This window comes from Scyliorhinus canicula, chromosome 15 (genome assembly GCF_902713615.1).
Source record: "Scyliorhinus canicula chromosome 15, sScyCan1.1, whole genome shotgun sequence".
Classification (NCBI taxonomy): domain Eukaryota; kingdom Metazoa; phylum Chordata; class Chondrichthyes; order Carcharhiniformes; family Scyliorhinidae; genus Scyliorhinus; species Scyliorhinus canicula.
Window position 1 is genome coordinate 44,014,382 of NC_052160.1, and position 19,366 is coordinate 44,033,747.

At 43.9% G+C, this 19,366-nt stretch overlaps 1 protein-coding gene across 7 annotated transcripts in view; it reads left to right on the top strand.

The window, feature by feature from the left end:
- The window catches only part of arhgap17a (Rho GTPase activating protein 17a), a 188,069-nt gene that overhangs the window by 111,069 nt on the left and 57,634 nt on the right, over window positions 1-19,366 (top strand). For all 7 annotated transcript variants that reach the window (XM_038819885.1, XM_038819886.1, XM_038819887.1 and 4 more), the window contains exons 3-7: window positions 97-201; window positions 2,531-2,607; window positions 13,313-13,424; window positions 13,715-13,791; window positions 14,547-14,664. In XM_038819885.1, coding sequence (XP_038675813.1) covers window positions 97-201; window positions 2,531-2,607; window positions 13,313-13,424; window positions 13,715-13,791; window positions 14,547-14,664 — 489 coding nt within the window. The remainder of the gene's footprint in view (window positions 1-96; window positions 202-2,530; window positions 2,608-13,312; window positions 13,425-13,714; window positions 13,792-14,546; window positions 14,665-19,366) is intronic.

Consider the following 19,366-nt stretch of genomic DNA (forward strand, 5'->3'; position numbering starts at 1 on the left):
TTACCTCCTTATGTGTTGTAACCATTCTGATTAAGAATTGCAGAAGAGAAAATTAAGTGATTAAAATGTGTTGTCTGTTTTTTGTTTCTGGTTTAGATTGAGAAGCGCATGGATGCAATAAGAATCATTTCCCACAATACCCACAAAAGACTGGCTGCATGTTTGCAGGTTCAACAGGGCACAGAAGTGGAGAAACGACATGTAAGTAATACTGTCACACTGAACAACAGGAGTATGGCAGAAGTATAGAATTTTTCCGCAATTGTAATGAACAAAATTTAGAAATTGTTGGTGAACATGGGTTGTATTTCAATCTTCTATTTAAATATATTTAATTCCTCCGTAAACAGGAACCCAATGCAGTTATACAGTGAGTTATCCTTAATTCACTGATTACTGGCCAAAGATCATGGCCAGAACTTTCTTGCCATCCACTGTGGCGGGATCTTCTTGTCCTGCCAACGGTGCACCCCCACCATGGATTTCATGGCGTGAGGGGTGCAGTCAACGGGACATTGGCGGAACCAGAAGATCCCGCCGCCAGCCAATGATGGGCCGCCCTTTGCAGTGGATTGTGTGGAAAATCCCACCCAATGTATTTAATCATCCTAATGTTGAACGGTAGGAGATTTAACCTATCCTAGGATTGGATGACAGATGAGTAGTCTAAAAACAGGCAGTGGAGGGGTTGAGAGAGGTGATGAGGTAGAGTTGTGTATGATCAACTGATAGTATACCATTGGATGATGTTGCTGAGAGAAGCATGAGATCAATGGGAGGAACTAAATAATAGATGTTTGAGGGACTCCATAGTAATTGTACAAAGATGAACGGTGAACTATTGCAAGAGATCTCTCACAGCTAAGTAATAGATTAGAAGGCCAATTTCACTCAGTTGGGCAATGGAGGAGAGGTGTTGAAGATGGATGGTGCAATCGACTGTATCCAATGCTGCAGACATGTCAAAAAAGATGAGGAAGGATATTGCATCATGATCACAGGCACAGGGGATATCATTTGTGCCTTTTAAAGAGCACTTCAGTGCTAGCGCATGGCAGAGACTTAATTGAAGAGTTTCATTGGAGCTGCGTGAAAGAGGGAAAGGGCGGGGGGGGGACATTGACAGTCAGGGACCTATACACTGACGGTAGGGTCACAACACTGGACGAACTGAATCAGAGATTCCAACTAGCTAAAGGCAACAAACTCTGATACCTGCAGCGTAAAAATATCCTATGGAAGAAGACTAGGACATCGCGACCACCACGGCAGAAAGTATTAGAAGAGCTACTGAAGGCAGACATCCTAGGCAGAGGAAACTGCAGTGACATGTACGAACGACTGCTAGAGAGGGCCGACACCGAACTGGACACGACAAGGAGGAGATGGGAGGAAAACATGGGGTTCGAAAAAAGGTGGGGATTCTGGAGAGAAGCACTACACAGGGTAAACTTTACCTCCACATGCACGAGGCTCAACCTAACGCAGCTAAAAGTGGTACATAGAGTCCACTTGACTAGAATCCAAATGAACAGGTTCTTCCCTGAGGTGGCGGATAGTTGTGAACGGTGCCAAGGAGGCCTGGCCAGCCATGCCCACATGTTCTGGTCTTGCCCCAGACTTGTTGGGTACGGGACAGCCTTCTTCGAGGCAATGTCCAAAAGTGGTGGGCATGAGGGTGGAGCCATGCCCGAAAGTGGTGGTTTTCGGTTGATCAGGCTAGCCAGATTTCTTCATGGGGAGGATGGCGGACACCCTTGCCTTTACCTCCCTGATTGCCCGCCGTAGAATCCTGTTCGGCTGGCGGTCAGCAGTACACCTAAAGCTGCAGGCTGGCTGACCGACCTATCGGAAGTTCTCCAAATGGAGAAAATCAAATTCGCCGCCCATGGGTCGGAAGAGGGCTTCCACAAAACATGGGAGCCATTCACCCGACTGTTCTGGGACCTGTTTGTGGCCAACATATAAATAAATCAGCAGCCATGGAAAAATAGCCAGAACAAGACAGAAAGAGGAAAGCGAGGGAGGACCTGGGCGAGCAAGGTGAAGTAGCAAAACCCAGTAAGAAAGAATGGGTGGCAGCAGTGAAGAAGGGGGGAGAACAAAAAAAGGGGAGCCAGAAGGGGGAAGAGATAAGAGAACAAAAACGGTGTTGGGGGGGGGGGTACAGGGGAAGACAACAGTGGCAGCAACCACAACACGGTGAGAGAACACAAAGAAAGTGGGATGGGGAAGCGAGCAATGGCCGATGCAACTGCACAAAAGAAAGTAAAAAGCATTAGGAGGCACCACTCGAGTGCCCCTCCACCCTAGTTAGATGATCTGTAAAAAGTAGAGAATAGGAGAAAGTGGAGGAAAGACCCCACACATCTGGTTATATTTCCTAAAGCCTATGCGTTTTGCTTTGCAAGGTATATACCTGTATCCATAACTTGTACAAAACCCCATAAAAAACATAGTTAAAAAAAAACAAAGCAATTGATCTCAAATGTTCTTCCTCAATGATTTGAATTTTGTTTTTTGTTGACAGAAAAAGTTGCAGTTGATGGCTCTCTCCCAAAGCATGCAGGAAGGAATTACCTCCTTGGGAGATGACTCTCTCATTGTGTAAGTAACTTAACCATGTTGGAGCTGTTTTAAATTTTTTTTGAGGGTACTTGTGCCGAAACATCACACCTTAAAATAAAGAGGAAAGTCTATAAATTCTGGAAATCTGAAACAAAACAGAGTTGCTGTAAAAATATGCATGATCTGACGAGAAAGGACAGGTGGATATTTTGGGGTCTTGATGAAGGACACATTCATGCACTGTCCGTTCCCTGCGAGAAATCAGAATGTCATTTTTTTTATTTATAAATGCTGTTTGATCTACAATGTATTCCAGTTTCATTTTGATTGTATTTGAAGTCTCTTTCCTGTGGTGCATGTATACACTTATACAAATTAGGAGTACGCCATTTGGCTCCTAGAGCCTCTACTGCTATTTGATAAGTTTATGACAGATCTGATTGTGACCTCAATTCTACTTTGCTGTCTACCCCCTATAGCTCTTGACTCCTTAGAATCTATCAAATTCTGCCTGAAAAACATTCAATGACCCTGCCTCCACTGCTTTCTGGAGAAGAGAATTCCACAGATTAATGACCCTCAAGAGAAAAGGTTTCTACTAATCTCCATCTTAAATAGGAGACGCCTTATTTTTAAACTAAGCCCCCTTATTCTGGTGTCTCCTAATAGGGGCACATCCTTTCAGTATCCACCCTGTAAAGTCTCTTCAATCTTATGTTTCAATGGGCAGCATGGTGGCACGGTGGTTAGCACTGCTGCCTCACGGCACTGATCCAGGTTCGATCCAGGCACCGGGTCACTGTCAGTGTGGAGTTTGCACATTCTCTCCATGTCTGCGTGAGGTCTCACCCCCCAATCCAAAATGATGTGCAGAGTAGGTGAATTGGCCACACTAAATTGTTCCTTAATTGAAAAAAAGAATTGGGTACTTATATATTTTTAAAAAGTCTTATTTTTCAATAAGTTCATCTCACATTCTTCTAAACTCAATGGATAAAGGCCCAACATTTCCTCATAAGATAGCCCTGGTGTTAAAGCAATGAGTGCATATTGTACTGCTAAGTGCTATAAATGCTGTGATCTAGTGTAGCCTGCAGCATTAAATTAATATTTTACTCCAGTTTATTTACACAAGGTACTGACATGTTCTTGGAATTTTTTTCCCCCCTCTGGAAAATGCTGGTGGTTGCTGGGATATAGTGGTACCAACAGCTGGCTAGTATCTCACCCAAATGGCAAATGGTTTTACTGGATCAGGAAGGTTACCTGCATTGATAATTATAAAGTAACAGGGAATGGAAATCATTATTTGATTTTCATTTTCCTGGTCAGGATCTGAGACTAATTATAGATTCTTGCTGCCAAAGAGTGACTTTAGCTGACTTCACATTGGCTAACAGTTGAACACACTAACTTTTGATCAGCTTGGCTTAGTTACATGTTGCATGAGCCATCACTGGAGCCCCACTGTTTTGGATTAAAAGTGTGAGCCCTTAATTAGATTTTGCTACTGTAAATTTATATTTCTAATCTTCAGTCAGTAATCCTAGAATATTTGATATGTGTATGCATGAAAGTTAGGATCTAACTCATTCATTACTTAAAGAATAAGGAACACAATTCCTACTTGGGCTCGGGTTATCTCTGTTCAGGTTACAAATGGGTATTGCTTAACTTAGAGCAGAATCTGTCATGTATAATTAAATCAACGACATAAAGTTCTTCTATAAATCTTTACTTCTTTGTACAGGTACCAAATTTTAGTATTGCTAGCCTCTGCAAAAAGGGGGGGCACTCCCTTCCATATATTCAGTAACAGAGTAGAGAACTGCCAAACCCCCCCAAAACCAGGTGTGGGATTGCAATGAACAATTAACACTGTCTGTTCTTTGTACTCTACCCATCCCGTTAAATTTGTGCTCTTTGCCTTTTTAAATGATTGCATGCAGCCAGCATAGCCACCTGAGCTGTTGGTTGGCTAGCTACATGATCAGTAGGAGTCTGGATATTGCCAGCATTACTTAAAAACAGCTTGCGTCCTGTAAAAGGGAGGGGCATTGTGATTGCGAGAAGTGGTGAGATCGATTTGTAACATGAGTCTGTGATCTGTTCCAGATGGAGATAACATTTCCCCCTTTTTATCACCTCAGTTGTTTGCAACAAAATGTATGTTTTAGAAGAAGTGTTTTTGAGTATTGTGACTTTAAAGAATGGACATGAATCAGGTTTTCTGGCAAGTTTAAATCAAAAGAAAATATAAACATTCATTCAAATCATAACCAAAATGTAAATGCAACAAAACCTCTCGAGCACACACAGTCTCGCACACAAGAAAACAATAATTCAAGAAATAAAGCATGTTGTATTAACAGAATACCAAGAAATAGATGGTGTTTTGAAATTAGCCCTTTAAGATGGGCTGCGTTGCGGACCTGGGGTTCCTTCACTTGGTTCTCTGAAGATAAATGGAGGTTTAAGGTCTCTGGATTTTCACACAAAACTGTCGCTGAGCTTCTGTAGAAAATAAATATATTCTCCATGTGGGAATAAAGTAGCTCTCCTCACTCTTAATTCACTGATTGTTAGGCGGGATTCTGTATTTCTGTCAAGGTGGTGTTTTTTTTTTAGTTTGTCCCAGATTGACCTTCCCCTGGCAGGCCTTTGGAATAGTGATGTGTTATCTCTCATCCATTTCCATCATTTGACGATGGGATCAATACTTCTATTATCTACAAAGATGATATAATGTTCAAAGCCATAACTATACAATGAAAGATGAATGGTGGCTATTCACACCTGCTTGTGACAATTTGGTTTCTTCACACCTTTCTTTGTTAGGTTTTGAGTTCGCAGACATCGAATCTTGGAGACCATTGCATTTGTATTTCTGTAATTACCCAGACAATAGGAGCTGTAAATTCCACATTTTTCAAAGGAGAGTCCTCCACCTATGGATATTTACATTTTTTATGACTTTCCGGAGATATGAGTTGTCCCTCATCTGAGCAGAAATCACAAATCACCTGACCCCCTGGACTTCACCTTGGGTCAAGGTAAATGTCACAAGTATTATTTGACTATTTGGCCTATCGTGTCTGCACAGAGACGATAATAAATGTATACGAACCATAACTCCCAAAGTTTCTGGATAATTTTGAGATCAGAACACCAGGGTATTTCGATGGTGTTTGATACTACAACTGTTCAATTTAAAAATCATTCATGTGGCCAGGAGAGAAAACACCACCACACATGCTTTATCCAAAATGTAAAAGAGACTGTTAGGAACATTGGGTGTAAATACTGTGGGGTATATATTATGTTAACACATGCTTTTGAAATCTTTGCAATGGTTGATCAGGTAGAATCGATAAATGGTTGAGAAATGAAATAGTTTTTCAAATTAAGACGTTTAATTTTTAAAAACAGGGAATATATTAAGAGGGGGGAAATTAAGATTAAATGAAAAAGAAATAAAATGAAACGGGGAGTTGATTAGAGGCAGATGTCTGGAGGAATAATGAGATCGCCGATCAGTGGGCAACAACCTTTTTCATATGTGATTGGAGAAAGCAATGGGGCTATAGAGGTGGTAGCTTCAAGGAGGAGCGATGAGGAAATGGACATGTACTTGCCAAAAGCAAACTCCACTGGGTGAATAACCTCAGGGAAAAAAATGATATAATTGTAGAACCCTAACTAAGGAATGAGAGAGCGAGACGGCTAGCATCAGAACAGCATCACTTTGCAGGTATAGTCTTCCGAAAGAAACAGCCATTTTCTACATTTCGCTGAACTGGAAGACTATATTTCTCAGACATGGCCACCATAACCTGGTTGTGGTCATTATTTGCTGGAATTAGCTCACAAAGTAACTTAAAATTGGATGTTGTTTGGGAAAAGGGGTGTCCCAGAGTTCAGGTAAAGGTAGGTAGTTGGAGACCGAGGGATTATTTCATGTAAAATTGTGTGTGCATAGTCATCAGCATACTTAAGTGTCAAAGCGTATTATATAGTCCTTGTTGGGTGTGTCTTTCATTAAAGTTAATAAATATTCTTTGTTAATTGTTCACACAACAACAGGACTGTTCCTCACTGGGTTGTACACCGTTCCTCACATTACACCAGAAAAAACGCATACACCACAATGGACCGGTGTTCCAAGTTACCCTTCTGAGCTTTGGGATACCCTCTCATTTAACACAGCATGGTTCATAATACCTGGCATAGTCGTACTGAAAATCACACCTTACATATAATGTCGCAGGTACCACCACCACCTACCAGAGGTGGTGAGTGGCACAGTGGTACACAATCAGGAGGGAGTTGTCCTCAACATTGACGCTGGACCCCATGAAGCCTCGCGGCATGAGGTCAAACATGGTACCAAGAAACGATTGAAGGCACTGGATACCGCTCAGACTATGGACCCTGACACTATTACAGCTGTAGTACTGAAGTCAGACCTAGCCGTGCCCCCGCCCAAGCTGTTCCAGTACAGCTGCAAAACTAGCATCCATCTAGCAATGTGGAAAATAGTCCAAGTATGTTGTGTCTACAAAAAGCATGACAGATCCAACCCTGATAATTACTGCCTCATCACTCTACTCTCAGTCATCAACAAAGTGATGAAAAGTTTAGTCGACAGTGCTATCAAGCAGCACATACTCAGTAATGACCTACTTACTGACTGTTTCTTCAGTTTGGGTTCTGCCAGGGCCTCTGAACTCCTCACCTCCACTGCAAGCTTGGTCAGAACGCAGAGAAAACAACAAAACCCAAGAAGTGAGGTGAGAGTGACTATCCTCAACATTAAGATAGCACTTGTTTCATGGGAATGTCACTTTAAGAAATGTTTGTCTGCTCAAGTGGCTGTAGTGATGTCAGAGTGTAGGTGGAGCTGAGCTCTGGCTCTTTTTAGTTTCGCTTTGAGGGAAAGCTTGGGTGTGTCTGTGTTTCTTTAGCTTTGGAGACGCTGCAGTCACAGCAAGATGTGTGTGAATCTCTGCAAGCTTTTGTGATTTCAACGTGGTAACTGTTCTCAGCAGTGAAGTTAAACCTGATGTATTTCTGTACAACGGGTTCTTTTTGTCTTATGGATGTTAAAGAGAAAGTTTAAGGATTACTTAGGGTGTTGTATTCTTTGGGGGTTGTATTTGAATTGATGGTTGCTAAGTTGTTCACAATATGTTTTAAAAAAGGTTAACTTAGTTCATAAATAAACATTGTTTTAATTTTAAAGTACTTTAACTCTCTGTTCACTACACCTGTAAGATAAGACCGTGTGCTCCCCAAAACCACAATCTATTAAAAGTTGGTTCTCTAAACCCTGACCATAACACTTGACTGAGTGTGGCCTCGGGGATCCCTTCAAAAATGATGACAAAGATGTAATGATGTGTATAATGTAAGGAGTGTTAAGGGTTAGCAAGATGATCGTGTATCTCAACATTAGATAGCACCACAGAGTAGACTTATAAAAGGCTGTGTCTCTAGGTACTCTGGGAGAAGGTTATGAAGAAGGATAGATTTTATACTGTTGTTTTATTAGCTATTACTTAGTGAAGTGTGCAAACCATTTGAAGTAGTGTAAAATAAACTAGCTTTGTTTCAAATACATAGCTTGATGTTCTTTGTCAACACTACAACTTTTAGTCATCTTGGAGGACTATACAAGGAACATCACAAAGGGGATCAGAAAAACCGTCCACTGCTTGGAGTCATACATTGCACAAAGGAGGATATTTGTGGTTGTTAGTTGATTATCTCAGTCCCATAACTTCACTGCAGGAGTTCCCTCCTCAGGGTAGTGTCCTCGGCCCAACCATCTCCAGCTACTTTATCAATGACCTTCCTTCCACCATAAGATCAGAGTTAGAGATGTTCACTGACGATGATTACATAATATTCAGCACCACTTGAGACTCCTCAGATACTGAAGCAGTCCATGTCCAAATGCAGCAAGACATGGACAAAGTCCAGGTTTGGGCTGACAATTGGCAAGTAACATTCGCACCTCACAAGTGCCAGGCAATGACCATCTCCAATAACAGATAATCTAACCATTGCTCTTGACGTTCAATGACATTACCATCGCTAAATCCCCTACAATCAACATCCTGTGGATTACCATTGGCAGGAACTGAACTGGACCAGCCATATAAATACTGTGGCTACAAGAGTAGGTCAGAGGCTAGGAATCCTATGGTGAGTAACTCACCTCCTGACCCACCAGAGCATGTTCAGCATCTACAAGGCACATGTCAGGAGTGTACTGGAATGCTCTCCACTTGGCTGGATGAGTGCAGCTCCAACTACACTGACTAAACTTGACACTATAGAGGACAAAGTTGACACATGATTGGCACCCCTTCTTGAGACATTTACTCTGTCCACAACCGCATATGGGCTGTAGTGTGCCATCTACAAAATGTACTGCAGGAACTCACCAAGCCTTCTTTAGCTGGCATCTTTCAAACCCATGATTGTTACCATCGAGAAGGAAAGGGCAGCATGTTAATGGAAACATCAACCATCAAGTTTGAAAACTGAAATCAAGTAAAACCCATTGGACAGTATACACAAGAGAAGGTTGGACTTGAAATGTAAATATACATTGTGAATAAAACCGCAATGGCAAGTGTAGTGAGAAATCTCATGTAATGTATTGCAAGAAACCCGTTGGTATTGCACTATGTGGTGGTGGTGGGGGGGGGGGGGGGGGGGGGGGGGGGAATTTGAACAATGGCTGAACGTGTGAGAGAACATTGTGATGAATGTAGAAATTTCAGATATATTGTATTATAAGGATTTGGTGCAGTAACGTCATTGCAGTGTTAATGTAAGCCTTCTTGTGACAAAGATTATTATTATTGTCATAATCTGTCTGATCTATATGATGTCAGTAGTCGTTGGGTGCTCACAGGAACTCCTTGGTCAAGATGGTGGCTGGCCCACTTCCTATCAGACGTGTGTGCATGCATATTGCACGCTTTATTCAAGCAGCATTGGACCATTTGGCACCGGAAAAAAAAACGTAGTTTCTTCTTGCTCCATTTTGCAGTTAATTATTCAGGCAAGACAGGCTACTTTCTCTCTGAACCTGTATGTGTGTGTCACCAAGTCTCTGATTCAAACCAATAACTTGCGTATACATTTACTCCCAGTTTTATAAGACCATAAGACATAGGAGCCGATTTCGGCTTTTTGGCCCATTGACTGCTCCGCCATTCAATCATGGCTAATATTTTTCTTATCTCCATTCTCCGGCCTTCTCCCCATAACCCCTGATCCTCTTATTAATCAAGAACCTATCTACCTCTGTCTTAAAGACACTCAGTGATTTGGCCTCCACAGCCTGCTGCGGCAAATGGTTCCACAGGTTCACCACCCTCTGGCTCAAGAAATTCTTCCTCATCTCAGTTTTAAAGTCCGCTTAGTCTGAGGCTGTTCGGTACGGGCGGCACGGGAGCACAGTGGTTAGCACTATTGTTTCACAGCACCAAGGTCCCAGGTTCGATTGCCGGCTTCGGTCACTGTCTGTGTGGAGTCTGCACATTCTCCGTGTGTCTGCTTGGGTTTCCTCCGGGTGCTCCGGTTTCCTCCCACATAAAAAGAAAGATGTGCTGTTAGGTGAATTGGACATTCTGAATTTGTACTCTGTGTACCTGAACAGGCGCCGGGGCAACTAGGGGCTTTTCACAGTAACTTCATTGCAGTGTTGATGTAAGCCTACTTGTGACAATAAAGATTATTATTCCTTTGGTTTCTAGTTTTTCATACTAGTGGAAACATCCTCTCCACGTCCACTCGATCAAGGCCTCTCCGTATCCTGTAAGTTTCAGTCGGATTCCCCCTCATCCTTCTAAACTCCAACGAGTACAGACTCCGAGTCCTCAACTGTACTTCATACGACAAACTCTTCATTCCAGAGATCATTCTTGTAAACCTCCTGTAATAATAATACCTGGACCCTTTCCAAGGGCAGCATATCCTTCCTTTGATACAGGCCCAAAACTGCTCAGACCAGGGATGAACCATTTTCAAACAAAACTGTCGCAATGTCCGGAGCTCAGACTGCAGCTCATGAACTCTGAGCCAGATGTCCTCAGGCAACCAACATTTACTACAGACATGGTCACTCGGAACCACAATGGGGTCCACCAGCTCCCACATCTTGCATGAACAACACAAAACCTGACCCTCCATCACTATTTATTTAATTCGTTTTGCCCTTTGTCCTTGTCTGAAAGCAATCATTAACCAGTAATTTGAAGTGGAATTTCAAATTCAGCACATCTTCCCTATTAACCTATCAAATCTCAGTAATCCTGTCATATCACTGCTCAGTTTTTTCCCCCCAGTCATTGAATCAGTAAAAGAGAGAGAGGGAAAATCTCATACGGAGCGTGCTACACTCCGGTTAACTCTCCTACCTTCCCGTGCCACTCTCCGGTTAAACCTCCTACCTTCCCGTGCTACTCTCCGGTTAAACCTCCTCCCTTCCCGTGCTACTCTCCGGTTAAACCTCCTACCTTCCCGTGCTACTCTCCGGTTAACCCTCCTACCTTCCTGTGCTACTCTCCGGTTAAACCTCCTCCCTTCCCGTGCTACTCTCCGGTTAACCCCTCCTACCTTCCCGTGCTACTCTCCGGTTAAACCTCCTCCCTTCCCGTGCTACTCTCCGGTTAACCCTCCTACCTTCCCGTGCTGCTCTCTGGTTAACTCTCCTACCTTCCCGTGCTGGTTTCCAGTTAAACCTCCTACCTTCCCGTGCTGCTCTCCGGTTAACTCTCCTACCTTCCCGTGCTGCTTTCCAGTTAAACCTCCTACCTTCCTGTGCTACTCTCCGGTTAACCCTCCTACCTTCCCGTGCTGCTCTCCGGTTAAACCACCTACCTTCCCGTGCTGCTCTCCGGTTAACCCCTCCTACCTTCCCGTGCTACTCTCCGGTTAACCCCTCCTACCTTCCCGTGCTACTCTCCGGTTAAACCACCTCCCTTCCCGTGCTACTCTCCGGTTAACCCTCCTACCTTCCCGTGCTGCTCTCCGGTTAACCCCCCCTACCTTCCTGTGCTACTCTCCGGTTAACCCTCCTACCTTCCCGTGCTACTCTCCGGTTAAACCTCCTACCTTCCCGTGCTACTCTCCGGTTAAACCTCCTACCTTCCCGTGCTACTCTCCGGTTAAACCTCCTACCTTCCCGTGCTACTCTCCGGTTAACTCTCCTCCCTTCCCGTGCTGCTCTCCGGTTAACCCTCCTACCTTCCCGTGCTACACTCCGGTTAACCCCTCCTACCTTCCTGTGCTACTCTCCGGTTAAACCACCTACCTTCCCGTGCTACTCTCCGGTTAAACCTCCTACCTTCCCGTGCTGCTCTCCGGTTAAACCTCCTACCTTGCCGTGCTACTCTCCGGTTAAACCTCCTACCTTCCCGTGCTGCTCTCCGGTTAACCCCCTACCTTCCCGTGCTACTCTCCGGTTAAACCTCCTACCTTCCCGTGCTACTCTCCGGTTAAACCTCCTACCTTCCCGTGCTGCTCTCCGGTTAGCCCTCCTACCTTCCCGTGCTGCTCTCTGGTTAAACCTCCTACCTTCCCGTGCTGCTCTCTGGTTAAACCTCCTACCTTCCCGTGCTGCTCTCCGGTTAGCCCTCCTACCTTCCCGTGCTGCTCTCTGGTTAAACCTCCTCCCTTCCTGTGCTGCTCTCCGGTTAAACCTCCTACTTTCCTGTGCTACTCTCCGGTTAAACCTCCTCCCTTCCCGTGCTACTCTCCGGTTAAACCTCCTCCCTTCCCGTGCTACTCTCCGGTTAAACCTCCTCCCTTCCCGTGCTACTCTCCGGTTAAACCTCCTACCTTTCTGTGCTACACTCCGGTTAACCCCCCTACCTCCCCGTGCTGCTCTCTGGTTAAACCTCCTCCCTTCCCGTGCTACTCTCCGGTTAAACCTCCTCCCTTCCCGTGCTACTCTCCGGTTAACCCTCCTCCCTTCCCGTGCTGCTCTCCGGTTAACCCTCCTCCCTTCCTGTGCTACTCTCCGGTTAAACCTCCTACCTTCCCGTGCTACTCTCCGGTTAAACCTCCTACCTTCCCGTGCCACTCTCTGGTTAAACCTCCTCCCTTCCCGTGCTACTCTCCGGTTAAACCACCTACTTTCCCGTGCTACTCTCCGGTTCTCTCCCGAACTGCTCAGTTCGCTTCTCTCCGCTCTAATAAATCAATAAGTCCCGACCTTTGCTGAAACAATGACGGAATTCAGTCTAGTTTGAAAAATGCCCACCAGTGCTAATTTGCTGCATCTGTGTAAACTCGTGGCCCCCCTGACGCTCCTTGAGGAATTGTAGGAAATGAGAGGAACACCTTGCTCCCTCCTCACCGAATTCCCTCAGTCACCGAACTCCCACTTTCACACTCGAATGCAGCTTGAAGTCAGCACTCCAGTTTCTTATTCATTGGAGCAGTTTGTTTCTGCTTGTTTTTCTGTTAATTAATAAGAATTCTTTCATTGTGAATCTTGTAACTTTTCTGATTTTAGTATTTCTTTTCGAATTTTCACTATTCATATCTGTTAACATTATAAAGCTGTGTTGAGAAAGAACAGTAAAGTAGGAAAATTTGACTCCAGTTTCTTTGCATTGGGAAGTTCTTAAACCAGCTCTGGTCCAAATAGTATCTGAACATTATCCTGAGGAATGTCAACAGTATTACTTTATGACCATGATAATGTTTGCTTTGGTTTCAGGAAATTGCTGGAAACATGTACTGAAGCAGAGAATAAACTGGCATTTGAGCTTGCTTCTTATGAATCACAAATTGAGAGAGATATCCTTGATCCATTCAGCAACCTGGCTGAAGTGAGTAAATCTCTGGATGTTTCCCCCTTTTACTCTCCCACAACAATAGAGTTAAAGTTTTGTTTCTCTTCTCTGTAAGTCGTTCAGCGTCAGGATGCCTTTTTATCTGTGGATAACACTCCATTATCAATGTTAACTTTGGACTTCAATCCCAAATTTTCATGTTGAGACCATTTATTTCTGGTGCTCATACAGAAGGCCAGAACAGTACACTGAATGGAATAGAAGCAAATATCTTTTTGTTACAATGGCTTTTATTCATACTTTTAATTTTGTTTAACTTTTTAAAGATGGAGATTCCTAACATTCAAAAACAAAGGAAGCAGTTGGCTAAACTAGTACTAGACTGGGACTCGGCAAAAATGCGGTAAGAGTTTTTATATTGTAACTGAATTTAAAGTGGTGCTTTCAAGTCTGTGATTGGAAGTAACGTTTTGCAATGAGATCAGATTTTGATGTTTTCAAGTATTTGTTTTCCAGGTATTCGTTGTTTTTATTTTTTTTTAAATTAATTTGGAGTACCCAATTCTTTTATTCCAATTTAGCGTGGCCAATTGACCTACCCTGCACATCTTTTTGGGTTGTGGGGGTGAGACCCACGCAGACACTGGGAGAATGTGCAAACTCCACACAGACAGGGGGCCGGGTATGAACCTGGATCCTCGGCACCGTGAGATAGCAGTGCTAACCACTGCGCCACTGTGCTGCCCGTTTGTTACCCAGTTATGAATGTGTTTCTAATCTTTGACACTGGCCAGTATTCCCATCAGTAACGATACAATAGTCGTTGATTAAGATGAACTTAATCACTGACATCTAATTATTCAAACCAAAAAAAGGACCGTTTAATGTTTTTTTAAAAATGAGCATTTCAGAGAATTTGTGAAAGATGAAAAAATTAACTTTATGAAGTTAAACTGGGTTTAGGTCTGGTGCTTTGAAGTGTTTGGAGTAGTTTGAATTCCGAGCTTTGGTGAATTGGGAGCAGGTTTGCACCCGAGGCCTAAGAAAATTATGCACTGTTTTTACCTTGGCCCAAAGTTTGCTTGGGTGGAGCCTGGTTGGGCCTTGCAGAAATGGAGCTAATTTGGAATTTAATTGCATTATCTTGGTTTGTTTCAGGTATAATCAAGCACACAAAGCTGCATTTTCAGGAGCTAATTTCCCAGCAGTAGCAGCAAAGATTGACTCCCTGCGGGAGGAAATGGATGAAGCTGGAAATAAAGTAGAACTGTGTAAGGTATGTTTATATGGTGATCTGAATGCAGACATCAGAATGTGTATTTGGAGCATGGGTATTTGCTATTTAATGGTTTTGGTATTATTTGCAATAAACTATGTGATCTGTTTGATCTCTTAACCCTTCCTGGTTAATCATTTGTTCTGTAACTTACATTGGTACAAAGTGTTGCAGAAAATACCTTGATCCTAAATTATGAAGGAAGGCGTCCAAATATGAGCTTATGTTCAAGGTACAAAAGAAGATAGGCATATTGGGTGACCTTTTTCCATTCAGCAATGGGTAGGTATGGAACTATTTGCTTGTGAGAACTGGGGGTATTTTAGCTGAGGAGCAAAACCATAATTTCTTACCCTGTGAATTCTGTTTTTACAAAGGCAGTAAATCTACATTGTGCAACAGATCAAATTGTTCATGTGACCAGGTACAAACAGCCCCCATATCTAGAAGTGGCTAAAATTCTATCAATCTAGGGATTGTGTTTGAATAACATATACATTCTTTCCTTTCCCTCCAATTTCACTCTCTGAAATTATTGATTGCTGCAATATGGTTCTGATTGTGTCTTCCAGTATCACCCAAATGGCCATTCTGCATGTGAGTGTAGATAGTGTCAGTAGTTTAATTCTCTTGACCAAACCAAATCTTGACAGTCTACATGTGAAGTCTAAATACAGATTGATTCTGACTGAGGCTCCCAGTTCAGAGTTGTCAGAAGCCAAACTATGCCATTGTTTAATGTTGTGAACAAGCCACTTCCCACTACTTCATCTAACTTCATCAGCATATCCTTGTATCCCTTTCTCTTCTCTGTGCTTATTTGGTTTCTCCGCAATTGGATTGATGTTACATGTCTTAACTACTCTGCTGTATAATGTGGTGAGCCATTGAAAAGTCCATTGAGTTTGGTGGGAGTAGGGAATCCTGCTGGTGGGAGGGACCATAAAATACCCCCCACCATTGTTGTCACAAGTTCCACATCCTAACAATTCTCCATTGTCTGGGTAAGGAGGTTTGGACTGAATTCCCCATTGAATGTATTAGTGATTTTAGTATCATAGTGGCCACCAGTCTGCATGCCAGTGGAAACGGCTTATTTCCATCTACCTTTTCAAATATTTTCATGATGCTGAAGACCTCTATCAGATCACCTCCAGTTTTCGAGAGAAAAGAGTGCAAGTTTGGGTCCACTGTGGTTGGGTGTCTTTGATCAGCCGCAGTCTTATTGATGGTGGTGCAAGCTTGAGGGGCCTGCTGGGAATGTAGGACAATAGGAACAGGAGTAGGCCATTCAGCCCTTCTAACCTGCTCTGCCATTCAATAAAATCATAGCTAATTAGATATTCAGTGCCTTTTACATACACTATTCACATAACCCTTTAAGCTATTATCAATAAGAAATCTTTCGATCACTATCTTAAACATGCTCAATTCCTGAGATTCCACCGCCCTCTGTGGTAGAGAATTCCAAAGATTCACAACCCCATTGTGGAAAGTAATTTCTCATCTCGGTCCAAAATGGCAATCCCCTTATTTTGAAATTATGCTTTTTGGTTCTAGACTCCCCAACCAAGGAAAACATCTTACTTATATCTACTCTGTCTATTCCTTTAAGTATTTTGTATGTTTCAACGAAATCGCCTCAGTCTTCAAAACTCTAGAGATTGCAGGCCCAGTTTGCTCAATCGCTCTTCATAAGACAGTCCCACCATCCCTGGAATAAGACTAGTGCACCTTAGTTGCACTGTATGGCAATAACATCCTTTCTGAGTTAAGGGGACCAAAACTGCACACATTACTCCAGGTGCTGTCTAACCAAGCTTCTATACAATTGAAGCAAGGCCTCACTACTTCTGTACTCAAATCCTCTTGTGATAAAGGCAAACATTCCATTAACCTTGTTAATAGCTTGCTGCACCTGTATGTTAGCCTTCAGTGACTTATAGACGAGGATGCCAAAGGTCCCTTTGTACATCTACACTTTCTAATTTCTTACCATTTAGGAAATACTCTGCACATCCTTTCCTTCTACCAAAGTGGATTGCCTCACATTTTTCCACATTATATTCCATCTGCCATGTTCTTGCCCACTCACTAAGTCTATCTAAATCCTCCTGTGTCAGCTTTACATCTTCACACAACACACATTCTCGCTTAACTTTGTAACAATCGCGAACTTGGATATATTACATTTGATCTCCACATCCAAATCATTGATATATTGTGAACAACTGGGGCTCAAGTACTGATCCTTGTGGTACCCCACTAGCCACAGCCTGCCAATGCAGAATGACCTGTTTATTCCTACTCTGATTTCTGCCTGTTAGCCAATCTTTAATCCATGCCAGTATATTAGAACGTAAGAACTAAGCGCAGGAGTAGGCCATCTGGCCCCTCGACCCTGCTCTGCTATTCAATAGAGCAGGTTCGAGGGGGCTCTTTTTGTGGACTGAGTTCCATTTACCTTCCCGCTCTCCATAATCCTTAATTCCTTTACTGTTCAAAAACCTAACAATATTTGCCTTAAAAATATTCAATGAGGTAGCCTCAACTTCTTCATTGGGCAGGGAATTCCACAAATTCACGACCCTTTGGGTGAAGAAGTTCCTTCGCAACTCTTTGCTCCCCCTTATTTTGAGGCTATGCCCCCTACTTCTAGTTTCACCCGCCAGTGGAAACAACCTCCCTGCTTCTATCTTAACTATTCACTTCATAATTTTATATGTTTCGATAAGATCCTCCTCTTTCCCCCCCCAATCCCTCATTCTTATAAATTCCAATGAGTATAGTCCCAGCCTACTCCGTCTCTCCTCAAAAGCCAATTCTCTCAACTCCAGAATCAACCTAGTGAATCCCCTGCACCTTCCCCAATGCCAGTACATCCTTTCTCAAGTAAGAAGATCAAAACTGTACACAGAACTCCAGGTGTGGTCACACGCAAAACAACTGCAACATAACCTCCCTGTTTTAGAGTCAATCCCTCTAGCAATGAAGGATAACATTTCATTTGCCTTCCTATTTACCTGCTGCGCCTGCAAATCAACTTCTTCGCAATTCGTGCACAAGGGCACCCAGGTCCCTCTGCAGAGCAGCATGCTGCAACCTTGTATCATTAAAAAATATATATATTTTCATTGGTATTTTCCAGTTTTTACAAAATAACAGCTCAATCTACGGTGCACCTGGTATTTACTTATTGAATCGCTTCTTATTTACAGAGAGATTTTTACATGTGTTCCCTTTGTCTGCCCTCCCTCCCCACTGTTGGTAGTCTAGTTCTCTCCCCCGCCCCCCCCCCCCCCCCCCCCCACACATACCGTGCTCTGCTCCTTACTGTTGCGGTTTTTAGTTGTTGACCTTACCGGGTCGGGGCGGAGAAGGGGTTTCCTGGCCCCTCCCCTCCTACCTTTTCCCCGTTGTTTTGTTCTGTGACTTCTTAGATTCCCTCCTCTCCTCCTCCTTCCCCCGCCCCCCTCTTCGTAGTCACTATTGGCCTCGGACAGGTCATGGAACAGGCTGATGAATGGCCCCCACGCTTTGTGGAAGCCCTCGTCCGACCCTCTGATGGGTGAAGAAATTCCGACAAGTCAGCCAGCCAGTCTGCAACTGTAGGTGGTGCTGCTGATCGCCAGCCAAGCAGGATTCTCCGGCAAGCGATTAAGGAAGCAAAAGTTAGGGCATTTGCTCTTTTCCCCATATGTAGTTCTGGCTGGTCCAATACCCCGAAGATTGCCAATCTCGGGCACGGCTCCACCCTCACAACCTTGGACATTGCCTCGGAGAAGGCTGACCAGAACCCGACCAGTCTGGGCAGGCCCAGAACATGCGGCTGTGGTTGTCCAGGCCCCTCTGGCACTGTTCATATTTATCCTCCACCTCTGGGAAGAACCTGCTCATCTGGGTTCTGGTTGGGTGAGCTCTGTGCACCACTTTAAACTGCATGAGGCTTAGCCTAGCGCAGGAGGAGGTGGAGTTGACCCTACTCAGTGCTTCACTCCAGAGTCCTCAACTCACTTCCGTCCCCTCATCCTCGCATTTTCGCCTGGCTCCGTAGTGGTATTCTTGCCCTATCCAGTAACCGTCCATAGATGTTCCCACAGTTCTCTCCTTCTAACTGTCTGTGTTTATTAGTTCCTCCAGTAATGTCCCTCTCAGGGCCCTGGGGTACCTTGCCATCTCCTTGCGGAGAAAGTGTTTAATTTGAAGGTGCCTGAGTTCCTGCCCTGTAAATAGTTTCAGGTCTTCCGTCAGTTCGCACAAGGTCGCGTGTCTGTCCCCTATGTAAAAGTCCCTGACTGCTAGCGTATCCCTGTCCTGTGTCCATTTTATCAAGGTGGCGCTGACCATGGTTGGTGGGAATTTGTGGTTGCTGCAGATAGGGGCCACGGAACAATCTCGGTTAGGCTGAAGTGTTGCCTCATTTGGTTCCATATCTTCAATGTGGTTACTACCACTGGGCAGGATGTGTATTTCGTCGGGGGGCATGGGAGCGCTGTCATTGCGATTGCCTGGAGGGTCGTTCCCTTGCAGGAGGATACCTCCAACCTCACCCATTCTGTGTTGGGTTCTCGTATCCAGTCATGAGCTATCTGGATCCCCAGGTAGCGGAATTTGTTTTGGGCTAGTTTGAATGGTAGTCCCTCCAGCTCTGTCCCTCCCCCGTTCGGGTTCAACGGGAATGCCTTGCTCTTACCCAGGTTGG